Source organism: Elephantulus edwardii, unplaced genomic scaffold (assembly GCF_000299155.1).
Source record: "Elephantulus edwardii isolate Elephantulus edwardi_28Jun2011 unplaced genomic scaffold, EleEdw1.0 scaffold00011, whole genome shotgun sequence".
In the NCBI taxonomy this organism is placed as follows: Eukaryota; Metazoa; Chordata; class Mammalia; order Macroscelidea; family Macroscelididae; genus Elephantulus; species Elephantulus edwardii.
Genome location: NW_006399761.1, coordinates 28,153,807 through 28,177,686, shown reverse-complemented (window position 1 = coordinate 28,177,686; position 23,880 = coordinate 28,153,807). Strand labels below are relative to the sequence as shown.

At 39.9% G+C, this 23,880-nt stretch overlaps 1 protein-coding gene across 5 annotated transcripts in view; it reads right to left on the bottom strand.

Moving 5' to 3' along the window:
* Positions 1-23,880, bottom strand: part of MEIS2 (Meis homeobox 2) — a 189,616-nt gene that overhangs the window by 33,440 nt on the left and 132,296 nt on the right. For all 5 annotated transcript variants that reach the window (XM_006880973.1, XM_006880971.1, XM_006880972.1 and 2 more), the window contains one exon: positions 9,012-9,088. In XM_006880973.1, coding sequence (XP_006881035.1) covers positions 9,012-9,088 — 77 coding nt within the window. The remainder of the gene's footprint in view (positions 1-9,011; positions 9,089-23,880) is intronic.

Sequence of the window (23,880 nt, the reverse complement as noted above, 5' to 3'; positions counted from 1 at the left end):
GAGAGAGAATGATTGAATTTTGAACAATTTACTAATTTCAAATACATTTTATAAGAAACATAAACTGAAGTTATACACATGGATTTCACCTGGTGGTATGCATAGGAATCAGATTGATTACATCTGTGGAAAGAACCACTGGAGAAGCTCAATATCAGCTGTGAAAACTAGGCCAGGTACTGATTGTGGAACAGCAACTACTCATATGCAAATACAAGCTGAAGCTGAGGAAAATCAAATCCACGGGAACCAAAATATAACCTTGTGTCTATCCCATCCGAATTTCAAAGCCATCTCAGGAACAGGTTTGAGTCCTTGAACCCCAATAAGCGAAGACAAGATGAGTTGTGAGAGGATATCAAGACTATCATCTAGGAAGAAGTGCTTACAAAGACAGAAGTCATTACAAAGACAGAAGAGGAAGAAAAGACCGAAATGGATGTCAGAAGAGACTCTGAAGATTGCACTAGAGCACCGAGAAGCCAAAGCAGAGGGAAGGAATTAAGATTTTGAAGATTTCAGAAGGAAGTGTGGGAAGATAAAGCATTACAATGAAATGTGCAAGGAGCTGGAGTCAGAAAATCAACTCGCTCAGCATTTGTTAAGCTGAAGGAACTGAAGAACAAATTAAAATCTCAAGTTCCAATATTTAAGGATGCTTTGGACAGAATATTAAATGATCCAGGAAGTATTAAAAGAAGATGGGAAGAGTATACAGAGTCACTGTACTGAAAGGAATTGGCAGACACAGAATAATTTCATGAAACAACATATTAGCAAGAGCCTATGGTGTTGAAGGAAGAAGTTCAAACTGCTTTGAAAGAACTGGCAAAAAAATAAGGCCCCAGGAATTGATGGTATACCAATTGACATATCAACTAACAGATGTTGCCCTACATATGCTCACCAAGCTGTGCCAAGAAATCTGGAGGACAACCATTTGGCCAATTGACTGGAAGAGAGTATTTAGATAATTTACATTTTTTTAAATAATTATTCAAATGGTGTGTATAACTAGCTCAATCATCAAGTAATTTACTGGTGTACATTTGGCCTAAGATATAATACATTTTTATTTATATAAATAAATTTCTCATCCTGTCAGAGGCCCCAAATCCTAGAAATATGACTATTAACCATTTAAAGATCCCTCCTGTTTTTATTCTGACAAGTTGATAAAATACAAGAATGATAATCATGATTTCAAAGATTTGCTTAAATAATCAAATTTGCTTTCTTATTTGAAAGTAGGAGTGGCACCCACTTCCTAAATAACATGAGCCCGGACACTCTATGAACTTTGATAAATATCAATAGTTGTAGAGGCGCTTCAGGTCTTTTGTTCACAGGGTTGCTATGAGTCGTACTTGACTCAAAGGCAATCAATAACAGCAACAATTATATCTTTAAATGCCTCCTAGTTCAAACTCTCACCCCACTCTCCACAATCAAGGGATATATACTATTTGCATAGGGACAATTAAAGAAGGGTAGAATTCGTTCAGCAATGAGATGAAATAACAGTTCAAAAGATGGATAACCCAATTACAAAATGGGCAAAACACATGGGAAGACTTTTCACAGAGGAAGATATCTGAATGGCAAACAGACATATGAAGAAATGCTCCAAATCACTGGCAATAAGAGAGATGCAAATCAATACCACAATGTGGTACTATCTCACTCCAGTAACAGTAGCAAAGTTTAACAAGGCAGCAAGTATTAGATGTTGGAGAGGATGTGGTGAGAAAGGAACTCTTATACATTGTTGGTGGGACTGTAAAATGATACAACCATTCTGGAAGCAGTTTGGCGCTTTCTCAAAAAGCTGAACATAGAAATTCCATATGACCCAGCTACTCCACTACTTGGAATAAACCCTGAGAATATGAGAACTGAGACACAAACTGAGATTTGTACACCAATGTTCACAGCAGCGTTGTTCACCATCGTAAGAACATGAAAACAGCCCTAATGTCCAATCACAAATGAATGGATTGAGAAATTATGGTACATTCACATAATGGAATACTAAGAAGCACGCAGAAGCAATGATTTTGTAAATTATTACTTAACTTGGGAGAGACTGAAGAGCATTATGCTAGTGAACTAACTCAGTCCCACAAGGATAAATATTATATAAAACCATTATTGTAGAATGAGTAGGATTCAAGAGGGGTAAGAGAGGTTAGAATCAGAGGGATGAGGATGTGCAGGGGAAAGGGGGATTAATCATTGGATTGTACAGTTTGATGGGTGGGGGGTGAGGGAAATTTAAAGAATTTGTTCTTAAAAACAATGTATTAGAATTTTGTAAACAAACTAGTAGGAAAAAACCCCACCAAAACACATGTCTCAACTCCTCACCCCACTTTCCAATTCCAGCCTAACTTAAAGCTACATCATCCATGGCTTCGGTGACAAGCTAAAAACCAGGCAAGGGTTTGTATTTTTCACTTACATATTGTGTGTTTCAATATGGTATGTTGCTGCCAACAATTATGACTGATCTGTGCCAGCCTGCCCTTTGGCATTTTATTAAGTCTCTGTAGCAGAGACTTACAGTGAGTGACTCATAGCTCATACCGAAAAGTACATGTGTATTAACAAGTTTTAAGAAGTTCAAGAAGGAAGACTCACATTTGTATAAGTTGTGGCTAAATGAGATGAAGAAAAATGGATAAAATACTCATGAGGATTTTTTTTTAAAAAAAGGCTATTTCTGGAAGGAGGTCACCTGGGATGGTATTTAAATAAAGGATTATGGAGCCCTCCAGAAACTGCAGCTTCCCACTGCAATAAATTCAAAGCAAAACCACTCCATTGTTCATTCTGCCTGCTAGTCCTCAAATAGATCCCATTTTACAATTCTCTCCTATTATCTTTGCTGTGTTGGAGTTTTCCCTATATTTCTATCATTTTTCCTATGCAAATTCGACAAGGGAATGAATACGTATTATCAGTTCCTTAAAAGTGAAAAAGTCTAGCAACACAACAAGATAAACAACCCAATCGCAAAATGGGCACAGGGTATGAACAGACACTTAACCAAAGAAGACCTTCAGATGGTGGACAAGCACATGAAGAAATGCTCAAAATCCCTAGCTCTAAGAGAGATATTATCTTACCCCAGTAACAATAACAAAATTCAACAAAGCAGCAAACAACAAATTGTGGCGAGGTTGTGGAGAAACTGGAACCTTTATTCACTGTTGGTGGTGGTATAAAATGGTGCAACCACTCTGGAAGGCAGTATGGTTTTTTTCTCAAAAATTTGGAAAAAAGAGACAAACTGTGATCAAGCTTAGAAGCGCTAGTCTAGGGTATAAAGAAACTGCCAAAAACAACCAGCTATGCACAATCTAAAGAGGATAAAACTGATGCATGGGACTTTCTAAAGATTAAATCCACGTGTGCATCAAAAACTTCCCAAGAGGGTGAAAAGAAAACCTACAGACTGGGAACAAACATTTGGTAATACCATCTCAGAAGAGTCTTATAACAAAAGTTAACAGAATACTCCTGGGCCTGCACAAGAAAAAGACTGATAACCCAATTATAAAATGGGCAAATGACATGGGAAGACTTTTCAAAGAGGAAGATATTTGAATGGCAAACAGATACATGAAGAAATATTCCAAATAAGAGATGCAAATCAAAACCACAATGCGGTACCATCTCACTCTAGTAACAATGGCAAGTTTAACAGAGCAGCAAGTAATAAATGCTGAAGAGGATGTGGCAAGAAAGGAACTCATATACATTGTTGGTGGGATTGTAAAATGGTACAACCATTCTGGAAGGCAGTTTGGTGCTTCCTCAAAAAGCTGAACGTAGAAATTCTATATGATCCAGCTATTCCACTACTTGGAATATTGTTGTTGTAGTTATTAAGTGCCGTTGAGTCACAGATGACTCATAGCGACTCTATGAAGGAGAGTCCTCAACGCTTGGGTGTCTTTCATCCTCTCTCCAGGTACAAAGGGTTTCCGGAGGTAAGCTATTACGGAAGTGGATGCCACTATTGCTTCCAAGCTTGTTTTAATCGGGGAGATCCATGCCACTCTGTCCACATTGGGTAACCAACCGTTAACGCATTTGACACATCAGTGTCACAGTGTTCTGAACATAGAAATTCCCTATGACCCAGCTATTCCACTACTTGGAATAAACCCTGAGAATATGAGAACTGAGGCACAAACTGAGATTTGTACACCAACAGCAGTACTGTTGATCATCACAAGAACAGGAAAACAGCCCAAATGTCCAACCACAAACAAATGGATTGAGATATTATGGTGCATCTACACAATGGAATACTAAGCAGCACGCAGGAGCAATGATTTTGTAAATTGTTACCTAACTTGGGAGGGACTGGAGAGCATTATGCTGAGTTAACTAGCTCGGTCCCACAAGGATAAGTATTGTATAAAACCATTATTGTAGAGTAAGTATAAGGATCCAGGAGGGGTAAGAGAGGTTAGAAGCAGAGGGATGAGGACGTGTGCAGGGGAAGGGGGATTAGTCATTGTGTTGTACAATTTGATGGGTGAGGGAAATTGAAAGAATTTGTTCTTGAAAATAATGGATTAGAATTTTGTAAATAAACTAGCATAAAATTTAAAAAAAAAAGTTTTGATCCAGCAATTCTACTACTGGAAATATACCCTAAAGAAAACAGAACTGCCACCCAAACAGATATATGCACATCCATGTTTATTTCTGCGTTATTTGCAATAGCAAAGAGATGGAAATAACCCAAGTCTCCATCAACAAACAAATGGATAGAAAAGCTATGGTATATTCACACAATGGGATACTATGCAGCAGTTAAAAACAAAAACCTCATGAAATATTATACAAAATTGGGGACCCTGGAGGACATTATGCTGAGTGAAGTATCTCAGTCACAAAAGGACAAATATTGCATAAGCCACTATTATAAAACATGACTGACATGGGGGTTCGGGGAAAACTAAGAAAAGAGGAAATAAATATACAAGGCATTGGAACAGATGAGGAACAGGACTGCTTAAAAGGAATATATGATTATAGGTATTATTTGCATGATAATAGTCCAGAATAAGAGCTGCATAGTAAAGTGGACGGATGGGGGGAGGGGAGAATTGTAGAACAATAAAATAATTTTGTTTTTTTTTTTCAAAGAGCAAAGCGAACTGGGAAGGGTGTGAGCATGGAGGAAAATGTGCAACAAAGAAAGAATGGAAATCCAAGTTCTCTATAAACTTTTATTAAAATATCAATTAAAAAATTAAATAAAACAAAAAAGTACAAAGTCTAGATGAGAACAAACCTTCTTTAAAAATGTAAACAAAAAAACCCCAACAACAAAAAAAACCCCTGTAAGCCAAACATAGGAATGCTAATTTTCAATCGACATTAATAAAAACCCACCTCTACTGTAACTTCTGGTTATTTCAGGGAAATTGTCAACCACAAAGTTGTTAAAGTTGAAACCATATTCAAACGCAAAACAATTAAGTGCCAGTTAACTCACTTCTATCTCCACAGAGAAGCAGAGAGAATACAACCACATACGATACAAGGTGAGAGCCAAAAAATAAAATTGGGTTTCTATCCCAAATCATGTAAAAGTTGTTTCTAAGTTAACATACCTAATTGACTATTAGAATGTTATTTAAGGCAATGTCTCCACATACTTTGAGAAGCTTTTATTGTAATATGCTATGAGAATGATTTTTTAAAAAGATCTACAAGACTACAAACTAAAATGGGATCATGATAACTAAAAACAGTCCTTATAGCCATAGATTTTGCATGAACAAGTTCATGTATCCTCCCTAGATTTTGCACAAACAATTCTATATATCTCAAATAGATTTTGCACTAACAACAATGTACATTTTAGGGTGTCACAGGACAGTCTTCCTTCTGTCTCCTTTCACAGGAAACCTCCCTTGAGGTTGTCCACCCATAGAAAGAAACTCCTACTGGGATGTGCTCTTCGGTAACCATGTTTATGGACAGAGTTTGCTAGCAACAGCAAGGAGGAAGCGAGATGGTATGTGTGATACATCACCTGGATGGCCCCGCTGTCTCTGCCTCCCTTAAGGAGAGAGCTCGCCCTTCCCTCAGATGGGGCCATTTCTCAGGGAAATGCAGCATTTGCATCACTACTCCATTGTTTCACAATTACCTCACCATCAGAATAAACCTCACAACGACTCTGAATTCCTATGTGCGTCCAAATTGATTCCCGTCTATAATATTATCTAGATTGTGTTCAAACATGTGGTATCCACTACCTTGAAAATGAAGATACAACACAGGTGAAAACAAAACCATCACAGCAGTCTGGCTTCTGGTAACACACACAGACATAATAAGCCTTTCCTTGGTTCTCCAGCCACTGACTAAAAGGGCTGCTGAAAAAAATTGATCTCCCAAGGCTGCAGTAAGGTCGCAGAAATTGATAACCCTTACAAGCAATGGTTATGTGAGTCTGCCTGCGTCTTGCAGATAGTCCACTTTGTAAATTAATCCTCCAAAGGCAAATATATTGTAAGTAGCTTGTTATCTCTAAAATAGTAAATTGAAGAATACATGGGATTATATTGACAGAAATTACATTTTCTGTAATAGGGTTTAATAGATCTGAAATCTCTCCCAAAGGCGCCCAGGCTCTCTAACAGAGAAGGGTCTGTTAATGTAGGTGCAATGGACATCAAGAACAAATTTATTCACCAAAATGGATTAGGCTGTGTAATCAGAGATTCTGTAATATTAATCTTTGACACTTACAGAGCAGACATGAGTACTTCTGCCGGCAAAATGGCTTCTCCCACTCTCCCCTTTCCCCAACCAGGCTTTAGACCTTGTCTGGATTTTACTTCAAAGAGGATAAGGTTTCCTCATCATAAACACTAATCTAAAAATATTAGGACAATTAATTAGATACACTTAGGTTTAGAGGATATTGGATTTCCATACCCTTCAAATATGACACTAGCCCTGGGTGATTACACGAAACCTGGCTTTGGACACACTCCCAAAGGGTCGTAAATCATACTTTCTTCCAAGCCTTGTTGCCACATCATTGTACAGTAAGTCAGAACGCTGTTGACTGCAGCTTGGTACTTACTCACAGCTTGCCCCCACTCCGGAATTTCCTTACTTATTTAGAAGCAGTATTACACAGTCCTGAGACATAGCAAGTTTGAATAACTTCGAAGTGGAAGCATAAATACTTTCTCCCTTTTAATATACTGATAGTTAAAGGAGACACCATCCTTGAATGCATGACCCTGGCAAAATCCATGGCAAAATCCAGCTGAACTTAATTATTCAGTGACTATAAAACCTGGTAGACATGGGATGGTGGACTTTCTTATTTTATAGAAAATAGTATATGGCGTCCACTTCCTAAACAACATGCCTCTGGAAACTCTATGAACGTTGATAAATGATGATAGTTATAGAAAGGCTTCAGGCCTTTTGTTCACAGACTCGACAGCAATCAACAACCACCACCACCATTCTGTGTATCCATTATCCTGATGCGGGAAGAAAAGTCATAAAGAGGACACATTCACACAGCCATGGCTTTAAAAAAGCCAAAACTGAAAACTCAGCACCTTTGAGTCAGAACCTGCTCCCACCTGACCTTCTGTGGGGTTTCCAAATTGGGAAGGGGCAAACCACCCATCTTCCTCCTGCAGAGCCACTGGTGGATTTGAACAGACAGGTTTTGGGGCTTAGTAGTGAAACTCCCGACAGACTGCTCCACCGGAGCTGCCTTTACATTACTAGAGTGCATTCGAATTAAGCACCTACTCTCGTAGGGAGCTGCACTGCCAACCCAAAGACAGGCTCTTCGATTCTACCAGCTGCTCCAGGGTGGAAAGATGGGCAATTTCCTCCCATGTTTAAAACCCTGGGAGTGAGTTATGAGTCAGTTCCTACTTGATGGTGCAAAAGAACAAGAAAAGAAAACAACAAACCCATTGCCACGAGGCGGAATTGGACTAAAGGCTTCCTCAATGACAGAGCAGAACCGCCCCACTGGTTTATAGACCTTGATCTTCACAGGAGTAGATTGCTGTATCTTTCTCCCAAGGAGCAGCAGGGGTTTAGAACAGTCAATATTTCTATTAAGTGCAGCCAAAGCACTTACTTAAATCACTGTGTCACCAGGGCCCTATGAAGACACACGTACCGACTGAAATGAAATAAAGCCTATTGCCACAGAGTTGCTTCTGACTCATAACTAATGTACAGAGAAGAAGCTCCCCGGATTCTCAAGGCTGCAATATTTTAGGATGAATGAATGAATGAATGAATGAAAAGAAGAATTGATGCCTTGAGTTGTGGAGCTGGAGAAGAGTACTGAACACACCATGGACTGCCAGGAAAACTGACACGCCTTAGAGAAAGCAGGTGCAGCCAGAGTGCTTCTTGGAGGCAAAGATGGTAAGGCATGTCGCCAGGAGAGGGTATTCCTAGAGAGGGACATCATGCTTGGAAAGGTGGAGGGTCGGTGAAAGAGAGGAAGACTCTCAACCAGATGGGTTGACCCAGCGACAGCTGCAATGGGATCGAGTGGTCAGAGATGATGAGGGTGGCACAGAACAGGACAGGGTTCAGATCTGTTCTTTACCGGGTCACTACGAGTCGTACTCAACTCAACAGCACCTACCAACACAATCTTTTGGGAAGCGCACTCCCATATACTTCTGCTATGTGGAAAAAAGAGGGGCAATCTCCTCCTAGGTGACTTACAGCCTCTGAAAACCCACTGGAGGGTCAATTATAGGTAGACTCCGACAGACTGACTTAGACTGTGAATAAAATTTAGTGGAAAATCAATGTTTTCTTTACATGTCTCATCTATCAGTCAACATTTTGTGTTCTCTCTGAACCAACAAGTCACCAAGGAAAGCAGCGACGAACCGACCGATGTGTCCTCCTAATGCTGCAGGTTGCCAGAGGGGAAAACAGATTGTGGGTAAACACAAAGTCCAATTACTTACCAATTGTTCACTTGAAGGATGGTGAGTCCCGTGTCTTGTGCCAACTGCTTTTTCTGTTCTTCAGAAGGGTAAGGATGCTGAAAGAGAACAAAAAAAGGTATGTACACAACAGACAACATTCAGGCCACTCTGTCAATAACCTAAGTGTCTAGTGAAGTCTATAATTAAAAGCAAAAATGCTGAGGTGTGTCACTCTTATTAATGGAATACTACATCATCTAATTAATGGCAGTAAAAGACAAGCCAATTACAAAGATTAGTGAAGTGTATAAATAGCTACTTAGGATACTTGCAGAATCTTGACACTGAGTTTATCCTTTAACAGGTTTATTTGTTGCAAACAGAAAATGTAGTACGAGCATCATTGTACTTTAAAGGAAGTTTTTTTAAAGAGAGGGGCAACCCTTTTGTTTTCTCAGATGAGAACAGGGTGAAATTATTTAAACCAACAATCTCATGAGGTCTCTAAGTAGCTGAGAACCTTGCCAGTGTGACACTCTCCCTTCCCAAATACCACACTGCCCGGTGAAGGTATCAGAATGGAGAACAGCTGGCTTTAAAACAAAACCCCAAACCTCCCTATTCCTTCATTTCTCCTTTGAAGTACAAACAAAAATTCACCCAAGGTTGGTGTCCATATCCGAATGGCAGCATGTTTTGGGATTTTGAACACAGGCCAATATAAGGTCAAAGCCCAGCATACTTTGCATGCCAAGACTAAAGCCAGCCCTGCTCCTCCTGCGTTCCCGTGGATCAAGTGTATTGCAGGATAAGATAAGAAAATGAAATTCAAGTCTCCCTGGAAGGAAGTGTAAATTCTGCTGTCATTGATTTTGGCACATTTCTTGTCAATTCCATCTAAATTTGAAGTTTTAACATTTCTAAAACCTGAGGAAAGAACTGTGGACATTATTTGCATCTATGGAGACACTGGCTAACTTCAAACAAAATATTCCAGTCCATTCTCCCAAGATCAAGCTGTCCTGATAGTCACCCCCCTGTCCTGTTAATAAATGGTAAAGGGCACCCCCAATTCTCAGTTTAACTATCTGTGCTATTAAAATGAAATTCTGGTCTATTGAAAGCTAATTAACATAGCTTTTAATCTCATTAATAATGTTTGATTAGATGCTAAAAAGGCTTGTTAATGACCACTTCAGTGCTCGTATATGTAAGTTTAAATATGTTCCATATCTGTGCCCATGGGATTCGTTTGTGGAGAGTAGAAATATAGCAATTTTCCCCATAAGCATTTTCTTGGCTTGTCATTTAATCAATAAATACACAATTAGAGTAAAGCTTTACTTTCATGGAATATAGTGCCTTTCTCTAAAGAGCTCCAACTCTATTACAAACAGCATAATAATTAATCCCTATTATATCCCTTTGAGGGGCATGGGGTCAATCTATTGTCCCTCCTGTTGTACAGGTGAGGAAGCCGGCCAGGAAAAGGAATGGTCAGCAGTATTTTCTGTGTCCATTTCAAGTGTTAAAGCCTCTCTGACAGAAAAGAGGTTGGGAACATCTTTCATAAATCCCACCGATGTCCCTTGCTTGAAAAACTCCAGACTGTTCACCATAGCTCACAACCTCTTCCTGACCAGGTGTGGTTGATGTGTTAGGAGCCGTTCAGTCAAGTGCAACTCATAGCAAACCTATAAACAACACATTTGAACTTTGCCCTGACCCGTGCCATCCTCATCATCTCTGACACACTTGAACCCACTGCTGTAGTTACTGTGTCAATTCATCTCGTTAAGGGTCTTCCTCTCTTTTGCTGACCCTCCACCTTTGCAAGCACAATGGCCCTTTTTCAAGGAATAGCTTCTCCCAGCAACTTACCCAAAGTATATTGTTTCTCAACCAGGAAATCCTGTCTAAATTCTATCTCCTCTTCTCACCCTATGCTCAGCTTCTCTATCTAGTGCTCCAAACTCCCTCTCTCTTCTTTCTTACCCTATGTCTCTTCTCTCCTTCCAGTGTCCCAAGTTTATCATTAATACGATTTCTCCATTGTCACTTCATGTCTCAACTCAAATATAAAATTCTATTCAGCTTGTTCACCACCAATCCATCTTATCATTCGCCCACCAACTTTTGTCTCACTTCCTCCACAGCCACCATGGCTTCCTGACGCATCTGTGTAAATTATTCTTTTCCTTGTTGATGTGTGCCATCCTGACCAGTTAACCCAAAAAGTCCATTATTGTTGGGTGGCTCACTCAGGGCAACTCCTGTGTGTCAGAGAACTGGGTTCCAGAGAATTTATAGGGACTGACTTTTCAAAAATAGATCTCCTTTCTTCTGAAATGTCTCTGGATAGACTCAAACTATGAGGTGACAACAGAGGGATTAACCCTCTGTACAACCCACCTTGCTCACCAACCTCACAACCCAGACTTTGTCAATGAATGAGTGACTGTTACTTGCCATCATTCACAGGCATTCTCCACACAGATGCAACATCAAAACCTATAGTACAGAACTCACAAACCCCACAGAAAGTCTCTCTTTCTCACTCATTAGCATTGAGTCACAACCGATTCTTAGGAAATACAGACAATCCAACTTGAGACCTACTATACTACTCTCCTTCTAAAAGGACCTTTTATAAAGTCTACAGATCTGATAAGGTAAAATCAGATGACAATCAATCTGCTCAAGGTAATGCCAGTCACAGCAACTAAAACAACTAGATCCAATCCACAACCCTAAGGTTTAAAATACAGTTCCCGTCTCTATAAAGGTTAGCCACACAATGCAAACCAAAGTAATCCTTTTATTCTACAAACAGAATATTGAATTACAGTTTAGTCCAGCATAGTTCCCTATCAGCACTAGTTTAAAAATCATATGCGGGTATACATGACCTTCTATTGTATCCCTGATGCTAGTGCTTACTATGTGAGTTTGGACACATGGACAAACTTAACTTTTTTTGCCACCTAAGTCCTAAGATCCCAGAGGTTAAAGATAATCCCAGCTAGCATTTCTTAGAGCCTTCTCACTATTGTGGAGTCAGAAACCAACTCATCCAGCTGTCTCTCCATTGGGTTTCTGATGCCGTAAACCACACGGGAGAAGACTGTCCATCTTTTTCCCAAGGAGCACCTGGTGGACTTGAACTGCCAGAGAAGTGTAGCCTTTCGGGGATAAGTAGCTCAACTCATTGTGGATGATGCCATCAGAGCTACCCTCTGACATTCTCATCCAACTACACTCAATTTTGAAGAATGCAAATCATAGCATCTAGCCATTGACACTAGTTGCCATATAAAATGATAGCCTGATACGTACAGGCAGTACACTATCTATAACAATCTCTATAACATTATCTTTCCTACACTTTCTCAGGTTCTGCTGAGTGATTTTCAACAAAATTAATATCTATGTCCCCATTTCCGCCTCAGCGTAATACAGTTGGATGGTAATACTTTCTGCCTTGTCTTGTTAGTTGTTTCTTAATGTTAGGACTGGAACTAGATAAAAATTAATATTTATGCCATTTATCTTTACTTTGGAAATTGAAGATTGTCACAGTGATTTATTTGTGCTGCGTTTTCAAAAGTATTTTCACATGCCTGTTTGTGAGCAAATTTTATATACATTCTTACAAAGCAAGTGGGATTCTTATTTTATTTATGCAAGAGGTGTCAGGAAAATTCTCTTTGGATCATTAAGATTACCTGAGTCATTATAGCTTCAAAGAGCAACAACACAGCCCTCAAAATTTCAGTGTGAATTTATGTTGCATGTTCACATTGTGTAGTTTCTGATTTCATAATTTAAATATCATAAAATAAGAAAGTTTGACCTTTTTTTACCCCTCTGTCACTTTTCATGTGATATGATTTTAAGTAATTGGAACAAACTGTGTCTAATTTCATGCAGCATAATTGCCAGGCAGCCTCAAGCTAAAGAAATCCAGCACTCTGTCTCCATTAAACAATTTTCAGTTGTTCGAGATCACACACACACACACACACACACACACACACACACACACACACACATTAGGAATGAATGAGCTTGGACAAAATTAAGGGTTACAATAATCTGGCCTTTGTTAGAAAGGAAAAAGAAATAAGGTATCGTGAACAGAATTCCTCAGGCCTCCTCCACGCTAAGTCAAATGAGTGCTTTTCCATTTTCTCGTAGGTCTTGGTCTTGGTGTCCCACAACTTTCAATTCCCTAAGCAGCCTGTAACTGTAGGAATCACAAGAAAACCCTGACTTCCTGTATCTAACCCACGTTGTTGTTGTTGTTATATGCCATCAAGTCACCTGTGACTCACAGCCATGCAAAAATTCACAAAGAAATGGGCTTTTAAACAGAAATAGAGTATGTTTAGATATCTCAAATCCTAAGCATCTTTACTAGATAAGCTGTTTGTGAACAGCATGAATTATGCCTCTGTAGGTTTTTTTTTTTTTTTAAAGTAGACTTGACAAAACTCAACAGGCCATAGGCAAAGCAGCTATAAAAACATCCAAGGCGCTATTGCGTTCTGCCCACAGGGCCAGTGAGGGCGTCACAGGCGGAAGCAGCCCGTCATTTTGTAAGGGGCTAAATAACGACCCCTGAAAAGTGTCATTTTAGGAAGAAAATGGGAAATTCCTCCCAAACCAATGGACTGTAGGCCCCGAGTCACCCCTTGCTATTTTCCTAGACAACTCTGCTGTTGTAGTGTCTAAAAGGCAAGGATCCGCGTTTAGGAAAGAGCGGTCAGGTGTTTGTGAAGGAGGATGAGTGCACACGCCTGCTTCGCCAACACACCTCGCCACTTTGGGATATCAAAGCGAATCTGACCAGAGTCCAACAGACAGTGACTGGAGACCCAGCCTTTGTTGTGTACATTAGCCTCCTGCCATTATCTCTTAAAAGCTTAATTATTTGCAAACAATTGATCAAGATGGGAATTTGAGAAAGGCTATGCAAGGGCCCCTGGGAGAATTGCATCGCATTAAGAGAGCAAACAAAATTACCTTTAGATCTTACAATAAGAATTAACGATTGAGACTGGAGAGCCGGGCAAGAGCTCTGACTCGAGTGTTTCCCATTTGATCTGCATTAACACCTCAGGAATGAGTGAAAGCCATAAAACAGTGATTATGGATGGGGGAAGCTGACCCTCCCTTCCAGCATCCAACTGCACACGTGGATTAGGCTGGCTTTGCTGTGCAGAGAAGAGGTACCAGGCTCCGGGAAATAGATGGCTTATAGGCAGTGGGTTCTTAACGAAAAGAGTAACGAACAGAACCATCACCACAGTACCAGTAACCGACACCCTGACTTCTCTGCGGTACACATCTCAGGCTTAAGTGGAAACCATCTGCCACTCTTCACGTGCTCCTAGATGCGCTATGACTTTTAATAATGTCTCAATATAGCAGACTGCTTAATAACCCCATCAAAGATTTTTTTTTAAAAAAAATGATCCCTAGAGTATGTACCCTGGGTAGTAGAAATAGTTAAAGGTCGGGGGTGGGGGAAGAGGGAGAAAAGAGTCTAAAAATAGCTTATGTAAAAGTTCAGCAATCTGAACTGTCATTTTAACAGTGGCAAAAAAAAAAAGAGACAGAAAGAAAATGGCGACTTTCTAAGGAGAGTTGTCTCTCTACAATTCTATTTCTTGAGGCCCTCAAGTAGATTATCTGGTATTTTAAAGATGACAGCACCAAGCCAGCCTTTTCCAAGGAGCATCAATGAGGAAAGCAAGTCTTCAGTAAACACGGATGGAAAATGTCCAGTCTTATATCTTAATGCTATCCTTAGCCAAATGCATCCTTTTCATCACATGTTCCACTCTTGACTGCAAATGTGGATGCCAGGACAGTGACAAACTTTATCTTATCCACCCTGGTAACCAAGTTTCAATAACGTCCCCTCCCTCTCCGCCTTGCCCACTCTAACAGCGCATTGTAATGGCAGCAGAAAATTTGAAAATAATCCTGTACAGAGCTTGCTGGTGAGATAATGGAAGGCTACACTGCCCCGTCTCAAGCCTCAGATTAGTAATTTCTTGTGACACAGAACTGCCTCTATACCGAAAACTGCAAAACAGCTATAACAAAGCAATAGAGGTGGAAGCAATTTTCAAGCAAAATGTTACATGCTCTACTTTAAAAGGGATGGGGATAGGTACTGGAGGAGCTGATCTAACAGCAGAAATTACGGCAACTGTCCAATATAACCCTTATCAAAGCGATGTTCTGTGGCTTGGCTCACTATGTTGGAAGAACAATTTCAGAACTTCTTTTTATCCTTTCTCCTCCAGCCCTTTGCCTCCTCCACGGCTAAGTTTAATGCATTAATATAAATTGACCTTGAGCTAAACTCTAGTATGTGATGGAGAGATACTCCCTTTAAGGGGGAAAAAAAAATCTACTATACAGCTTTTAACTGTTATGTTTCTGTGCTCTTTTAAAACTTCTGCAGAGTTTAAGTCACGAAAGGAATACTGTGGATCTAAAGGAAAATACCCAGATATATATATATATATTTAACCTTTGAGAGGATAAGCAGAAACTTGCTAGCCAGATATCCAAATATGTTTATTATATTTGTTTAACTTTTCCTTTTGCCAATAAAAACTTCTCCCACTATGAATAAACGTGCAGTCCTTTCCTCTCTAATGCATAGACGATGAATAGCTTACATTGTGACAATTACATTGATTTAGGATACTTTTTCCTTAAAAAAAAATCCATAATGCTTGTCTATTGTCTTTCAGCTTTATGAATTAGTTTTACTGTTTCAGTGAATGCTTTTTTGTCTTCTGACTGCACACTATCAAAGAGACACTTTGTGCCTCCCATTTGCATTACAAAAGCGGTGCACGCTGCAGGCTAAGAGCATAGCCTGAATGCATAGTAGTCAAGTCCTGCATCCTCACACACGCTGGAATCAAAAGAATGGCAGTGGAGGGACCAGCTCAGAAACTAAAAACATTGGACGCATCAGCAGTGAAGTCACAGGATTTCGGCCTGTGTTTTGAATTCTCCACCGAGGTTCCTCGCTGGCCTCCTCGCTCAGGCTGAAACAGGCCCCATTTTACTGTTTCCCATTGGCTTTGCCCACAACCCAGTTGAATCATTTTGCAGACAACTGCTTCAGTTCCTTGTATACCCAGCCACTGCTATGAGAAGTTGCCAAGGGGGAGGTATGCATGTAGGAAAATCAGGTAGGAATCTCTGAACTTGATCTTATGATGTGAAAATGGCATAACCATGCAAGACAAAGTGGAACACTGTGTGTTATTTTATAACAATCTTTGTTTTCCACTAATGAGACTACATAATAAGAGTAATGAAAATACCAGAGTCGATTATAAGAGGTTAATAGTAAAATATCTTACTTTCTTCACTTGATATTTTTAATTTCTTTAAGTTCAAGATAAAATAAAAAGAAAATGAAACACTTGTATTAAAGGGTTTCATGGTCCTATGGTATTTGGAAATGTTTTATGAGTTGCTTGCCCTTCTGTAATAATAACAATGTTTTGGATGTATACTTCATTATTTATTATTAATAATTTAATTTAATTATTGGCATATACATGCATATATATACAGAAAAGGCTTAAAATTGTATGTCTGTATACATATGTATGTATGTATACACACACACACACGCATATATACTCTAAATTAGCAATTACTTCTAACCTCCTAAAAGTATTAAAATTCATAAAGTGTTGAAATTATTTTCTACATTTATGATTATTAATGAACTCCCTGAACATTGATTCTCTCAGAAGACCATGCCTATAAAAGGAAATGCAAAAATATCCATTAAGAAAAACAGGATGGGAGGTACAGGGGAGGGAAGTGGAATGGGGCAGAACTCACTTCACTTTCAAGTGTCTGTTTGAATTATTTGAAATAATAGCTCATTTGAACTCTTACTATTTTTATAGCCCTAGATTGGATGACAAGCTTTCCATACATCACCCCGCGTCCTTGTAGGATCTGAGGAGCTTGGACTACGATTAGCTCCCTTTTACAGATGAGAATTCTGAAGTGTGGTCTGCTCAGAAAACAGGCACACAAGCACAGCCACTTAGTGCTGGACCAGTTTCTCTTCTGGGCTGCACTCCACTATGGATACATCTTTCCTGTTCTTTCAATCTTCTTTTAACTTAATCATTTTTAATCCAATACTATAGTATAACAAATGAGACATGAGCAAATGTATTCACTGTAGTGAGTCGCTACTAAATACTTCTTTGCAAGTTGAACAGCCTCGATCTTGAGGAAATGCACTTGTGCTACTCACCACTCCACCTGTGCACGTTGTTTCCAGCCGAGAAGCTGGCATGGAGGAGAGGAGGGAGGTCTGCGGTGGAGGAGGCAGATTCACCAGAGTCCTGACTGTGTCTAGCATCCACTCACAGGCCTTTTATTGTTTGTGCTTTAGTAGCAGTAAGAATGGTGGTGGTTGTTATTGTTTTTGTTATTGTTATGTACCACTGAATTGAACAGATTCACAGCTGACCCTCCAGAGGATTCTGGTGGCCAAGTGTCCAGAAGCCACACTGCTGTGGTTCTAGGTCACTCACCAGCTGCTCCATGGGAGAAGGATGAACAGTCTCTTTCTGTGTGATTAACTGCCTCTGAAAACCTACCAGAGAATCAGCTACGGGTCAGTTCCAACACGGGAGGAGACGGCCCACCTTTCTCCTTTGAAGCAGTTGATGCACTGAATCCATTCACCTGTGAGCTGTTAGCACAATTCCTTACCTCTAAGCCACCAGGATTGGAGATAGACTTGTCAAGAACCTGCTTTATGCAGATGACACAACCCTGCTTGCTGAAACTGAGGAGGACCTGAAATGCTTGCTGCAGAGGGTCAAGGACTGAAGCCTTCAATATTGATTGAAGCTCTACATCAAGAAGACAAAGATTCTCACCACTGGGCCAATTGGGAGCACCATGGTAGATGAAAAAGAAATTGAGGTAGTTAAGAGTTACAGCTTGCTCAATTCCACAACCCTCTGGCACCAGCAGTCAGGAAATCAAAGGATGAACTGCATTAGGTAAAACTGCCGTCAGGGAGCTCTCTAGGGTACTGAGACAAAACGATGTCAGTCTAGAGATTAAGGTGCACCTGATCCAGTTACGGTCTTCAAAACTACTTTGTATCAGAGAGCTGTATAATGACGAAAGAGGGTAGAAGAAGAATTGATAATTTTGAGTTGTGGTGCTGGAGAAGAGTCTTGAACATACCATGGACTGCCAAGAAAACAAATAGGTCTATCTTGGAGAGGGTAAAACCAAGTTTCTCTTTGAAGGCTAGGATTTTGAAGCTTCGTTTCACATACTTTGGTCACCTGGCCAGGAGGGACAGGTCCTTAGAGAAGGGCATAATGCTTGGAAGGGTAGAAGGACAGTGCCAGAGAGGCATATCTTGGATGAGATGGATTGATACAGTAACTGGGATAATGGAGGTTGGTGTGTTGGAATCAGGACAGGGCAGGCTTCAGAGCTATCACCATGAGTCACAGTTGACTCAATGACACAAAACCACAAGAAGCCACCAGAGCTCCCTTGGTAGATACGGTAGGGATTGAGACCTACTGAGATGTGAAGATGTACCAGAAATTGTTCAAAACACTTCATATGTATTTGCTCATTTCGTCCTCACAAAGATCCTACGAGACACAACAAATATTCATTTTATAGATAAGGAAATTGAGGAGCAGAAAGGACAGCTAGCTTTCTCAAGGTCACACAGATGAGAAGTAAGTGGGAGGGCTGCACTTGAAAAGTGGGGGTAACCTATACGGTCTGTCTCTTGTACAAAGTGTGGGATAATTCCCCATCCTCCCTGAGGAGATAGATAATCATGAACAGAAGGGCTGGTCGCTACTCACTGTGCAGAGATGCCGTGGCACAAACTGCAAAATCAGAACCTGTGCCAGGTGGAAACCTGTCAGAAGAGGAAGACACAGTATTTCCACTAAAACAAGTCAACGGGAGCTCTGGCGGCCTCAGGGTTACTGAGTTGCCCTGCCAACCCAAAGACAAGCAGTTCAAATCTCCCAGTTGTTCTGAAGAAAAAAGATGGCAGTCTCCTCCTGGACAGTTTGCAGCCTCTGAAAGCCCACTGAAGGGTGAGTCAGCACTGACTCGATGGCAAGCAACAACAACCAACAAAAAAGTTAGGCGAAAGTGGTGAGATTGCACTCTGTCAAAGGGGGGAAAACTCGAGACCCACAGAAAAATAACAATTCTGTCAAGTTCTCAGGTTTTGCGGTATCACCTCTAGAGAGTGTGTGTGTGTGTGTGTGTGTGTGTGTGTGTGTGTGTGATCCAACAACTCAGTTCTGCTAATGGAAGCAATAGAAGATTTTTCCCTCTACAAGATAAAATGCTCAATGTAGACTGATACTTCCACACTGTCTTATGCTCAGGGCCTTGCCTGAAAGTACAGGAGCGATGGGGGGTTACACACAGGGCATTCTTTATACACAAGGACCACAGAAACAGATGCCTTCATCCCATCCAGCGACATTACAGTATGCCTTAACTCATCTGTTTTCAAAGAAATTACAATTTTTTGTCAATTACTTTCATTCCTTATGTGATTCTTAATCAAATATGAGTTAAATTACATTTGGAAGCATTTCATTTCAGTAGAATAATAATAAAAACACACGGATGCCATCCTCATTCGTGATGCAACTAATTCTGTGCCCCATAAATATTTGTTGGATGAATGAATGGGTGCCATTGAAGTTACAGACGCAAAAAAACATGCTCAGTCAGCGTTTGTAAATAGATTACTTCAGATAAACATCAGAAAACTAACAGCCCCAGTTTGGCAATTACTCATCCTTCTCACTCAACCTGACAAATTCGAAAACAATCCGGTTTTATTTCTTTTCATTAACTTGCATTTATATAATGTTTACTCAGTGGTAGGCCCTGACTGTTCTTAATGTTTTACAGCATTAGCCTGTTTAATCTTTATGACAAATTTCTGAGGTAGTTTACTTCTGCTCTCCTGATGAGGAAACTGAGGCACAGAATCTCAGAGGTGGGATGGGGCTGGGATCTGACCCCAAGCACTGGCATCTCACACCCCATGCTTTTTATTGCTGTGTTATTCCGCTTTTCTCTCTTCACATCAGTGTAAAATTTCCCCTAAAGTTTCTCCCACATCCACACAATGTGGTTGGGTTTATTTGTTGCAAAAGTTCCCTTGCCAGTCTCCAATTTCAGTGCAATGAAATTCAAGGTCTCCGTCTTAAAGGAGCCTGAAGAAGGAATAAAGAAATAGTTTCAATATACAAGCTCTTCCCACAAGAGTTTCACTTTAACAGATAAAACAACAGCACACCATATTGGGCCCCTCTACCAGAAAAGAAAGTTCACGACCACTTTATACAATAAGCTCCAATAAAGTAAGGCTCTCTTTCAAAATATGTACACCTCATCTCTGCTATTTCAGAGAGCACGCCAACTAAAAGGATAACTATTACCAACCGGAAGAACATTTTTCTACTTTCAAAATCAAAGTGAAAGGGTTCTGAAACCATTAAGGGGGGAGGGGAGAAGGATGAGACAACAGAAGCACACCATTTCAGAATGAATGAGTGTGTGGACAGAAATCATTTTTGCATTTGCGGGTGCTCTGCCTGACATTAAATATTCAAGAAAAACCTTTGTGTAAATAATAAAAGTGTCCATAAGTTAGAGGCAAAGCCAGTGTATTCAGTGAGATGTCTGGGACAGTGAAAGAGAGAGAGCCAGGGAGTGAAAGACAGAGGCTCTTGCTGTTCCCGGTATGACGAAAGACCCCTGGAACTGAGACTCATTCTCTAGTGCTAATTTTCCCACTTAAATTACAGTGATGGTGTAGCCTCATCTCATTAGAGATCATTGTCCCCCGTAGACAGTTGTGTTTATGGGGGACTCTGGCTGTTCCACACCTGCTGATCAGGTTGCTATGTGATCAAGGCTGCACGCAAACAGCAGACTGGAGCTTGCTGGACTGCAACTGATGAGCCCAGGCTAATTCAGGGGTGATTATGTAGTTTACTGGACCACTAAACCTCTTTAAGCTTGTAATTACTGCCTATTTGAGTATAGAACATTCAAAAGCAATTCACTGCATCATGCCTGCCACAGCTGGAAGCAGGCTGCCAGCAGTCTGTGGGGACATTAAAATCTACAGGGACGTGGATTGAAGCCCAGCGAGCAGACACTTTGAGCCGCACCCGCCGCCAAGTGTGCATGCATTCCTGCTCACCTCTCCTGACCCAGCTCACCATTAAAGGTGCAGTGAAGACCATAGGATGGCCATAAGGATGACAAATAAGAGAACGTAATGGTGCAAACTACACTTTAATGATTTCTCCCTTTGTGGAGCAAAAAATTTAAGTCTTTGCACAATGCCAAAGAGAGGAAGGGAGGGGAAGTAGGAGAAGGGGGGGCGGGTGAGAGAGAGAGAGAGAGAGATTTAAATAATAGACATGCCCAAGATTTACTGTGTGCTTCTTAAAAAGTTCCATCCAAAAACACTAACTTGAAAAAAACCGCTCACCTTTCAGACATTTATAAAAGAACAGCGTTGCTCTCTCTCTTCCACCCACTTAGCTGCTGTGTTTATAATCTTATCTGGGAAAATATTGTTTAGTTAGCTGATCGACATTTTCTAAAGGCACTTGTATAGATTTATGCTATTAATGAATTAAAATGCCTCTAAGACACCTGAATGAAATTTACTTTCAAGAGTCAGAAAAGATTTAAAGAGGGGGTGGGCATCTGTATTTATCAATGTTCTCGGTTTCTTTTGCTGTCACCGTAACAACTGGAGTTCTTTTGTGTAACAAAAGTGTAAAACATGCTTTGCATTGCTGCGGGTGTAATTGTTACTTGTCTCTAAGTAACAAAAAAAGACTGGAACTTAATGAAGGGGGATTAAGTTAATTTCTTTTTTAGCTAACAGTTTCCTGTCTCTTAAAATGCAGACCTTAGTGAACATAATGTTCACGGAAGGAAAATTAAGCTTTTTATTTCACAAAAATCTCCACTTTAGAATATTGATATTAAAATATTAAGATGATGTTTATTCTTTAAAAGTATGTAAATCTGGTCTTTAATAAAGCCACAGAAATCCTCTCTGACTGCTCCATCCAAAGTCCACAGACCCAGGGGTTTTATGTGTTATCTAGACAACATCCCTATTAATATTCATTAGGTGGGTCTGCTTGCATTTTTATAAGCCGTAAGAGAGGCAAAAGAAACAATCAGAATTCTTTAACACACGGGCATTATCAATTCAACATATGCCAAATAGCAGAGCACCCAGATCGAAAGTTAAGATTCAAATGCAATTTACCTTTAGAAGCTAATTTTCACAAGAACTCTTTCCCCTTTACCCATTTGTACTCTCAGCTATTTAATTATCTCTACTTCTCTGTAACACACTTTAATTTTTATTTTACCAGATTATTCAGCACTATATTTTATCTTGATAAACAATAAAGACTTTAACGAAGAATTCCCCCTTTAAGGGAAAAAAAAAATCTAAAAACTTTCAATTGTTTTAGTTAATAAGAGCATCTTTATCTTTATGCACTTGCTTAAATAAGCCCCTTCTAAGTTCCCCAAGTATTTAGTGATGGGAACTCATCACTGTCTGTCTCCAGACAGATGACAGGAACAGCAGAATCTTAGTAAAAATTGGAGTAGATCCTCATATTTACTTCCCAAAATTATACTTTTTCAGTTGATCCAATCTAGTTAGACAGGGAAATGACAGCATAACTATTGACTTATTTCTGTAGACCTCTCACATGGGACAACTCAGAGGAGTAGAAAAGACAGAGGAGGACTTGTTGTCAGCAAGGTTATAAAATGAAGTTGCTAACTAATTCCTGGCAGCTGATTTTAAAAACAAAAACAAAAACAAACACAAAACACAAAATGTATTGATTTATATACAATAATTTGTTTACATTTGTTTCATTTATGCACATTGGTTTTTGTTGGGCTTTTTGTTGTTATTTTGTTGTTTGTTTTGGTTTTCTTTTTAGTTGTTGGGCCTGGGAATATACCCCAAGGAAATTAAAACTGAAACACAAATGGAGATTTGTACACCCAGGTTCATAGCATCATTATTCACAGTCACAAGAACAAGGAAACAGCCTAAGTATCCAACCACAATCGAATGCATTGGGAAATTATGGTATAGTCACACAGCGGAGTACTACGCAACTCTCAGGAGCAACAATTTCAAAAATTACTATGTAACTTGGGATAGACTGGAGAGCATTGTGCTGAGAGAACTTACTCAGTCTCCTAAGGACAAACACTGCATTATCATAAATACAGAAAGATAACTATACATTATCACAAATACAGAAGATAACTAGTAAAACATGTATGGGGACCCAAAAGGGAAAAGGGTGGGAGAAGAGGGTTGAAGATGGCCAGGGGGAAATTATGAGGTCACACAATTTGGTGAAGAGTGGGGGTAAAAGAAATGTGAAATATCTGGTGGGGACTTGGAAAGATGAGAATGATTGTGTGAAACACAATGTGAATGAAGGACAGTGTGAAACACAATGTACATGAACTTTGTATGCAAGTCAATGTAAAATAAAAACTAAAACAGCAGCAACAAAAACAGAGCAGGTTTACTGGTTTGGCAGAGACGCTGGAATCTCTGTGCCCTTAGTCTCCCAACTCACAACAAAACCCTGTGACACAACTTTCAAGTTAACAGCAGATGCTCCTAGAAGGTGATCAGTAACAACTGCAGACGCACCTAGAAGGTGACCAGTAACAACAGACTCACCTAGAAGGTGACCAGTAACAACAACTGATGCACCTAGAAGGTGACCAGTAACAACAGACA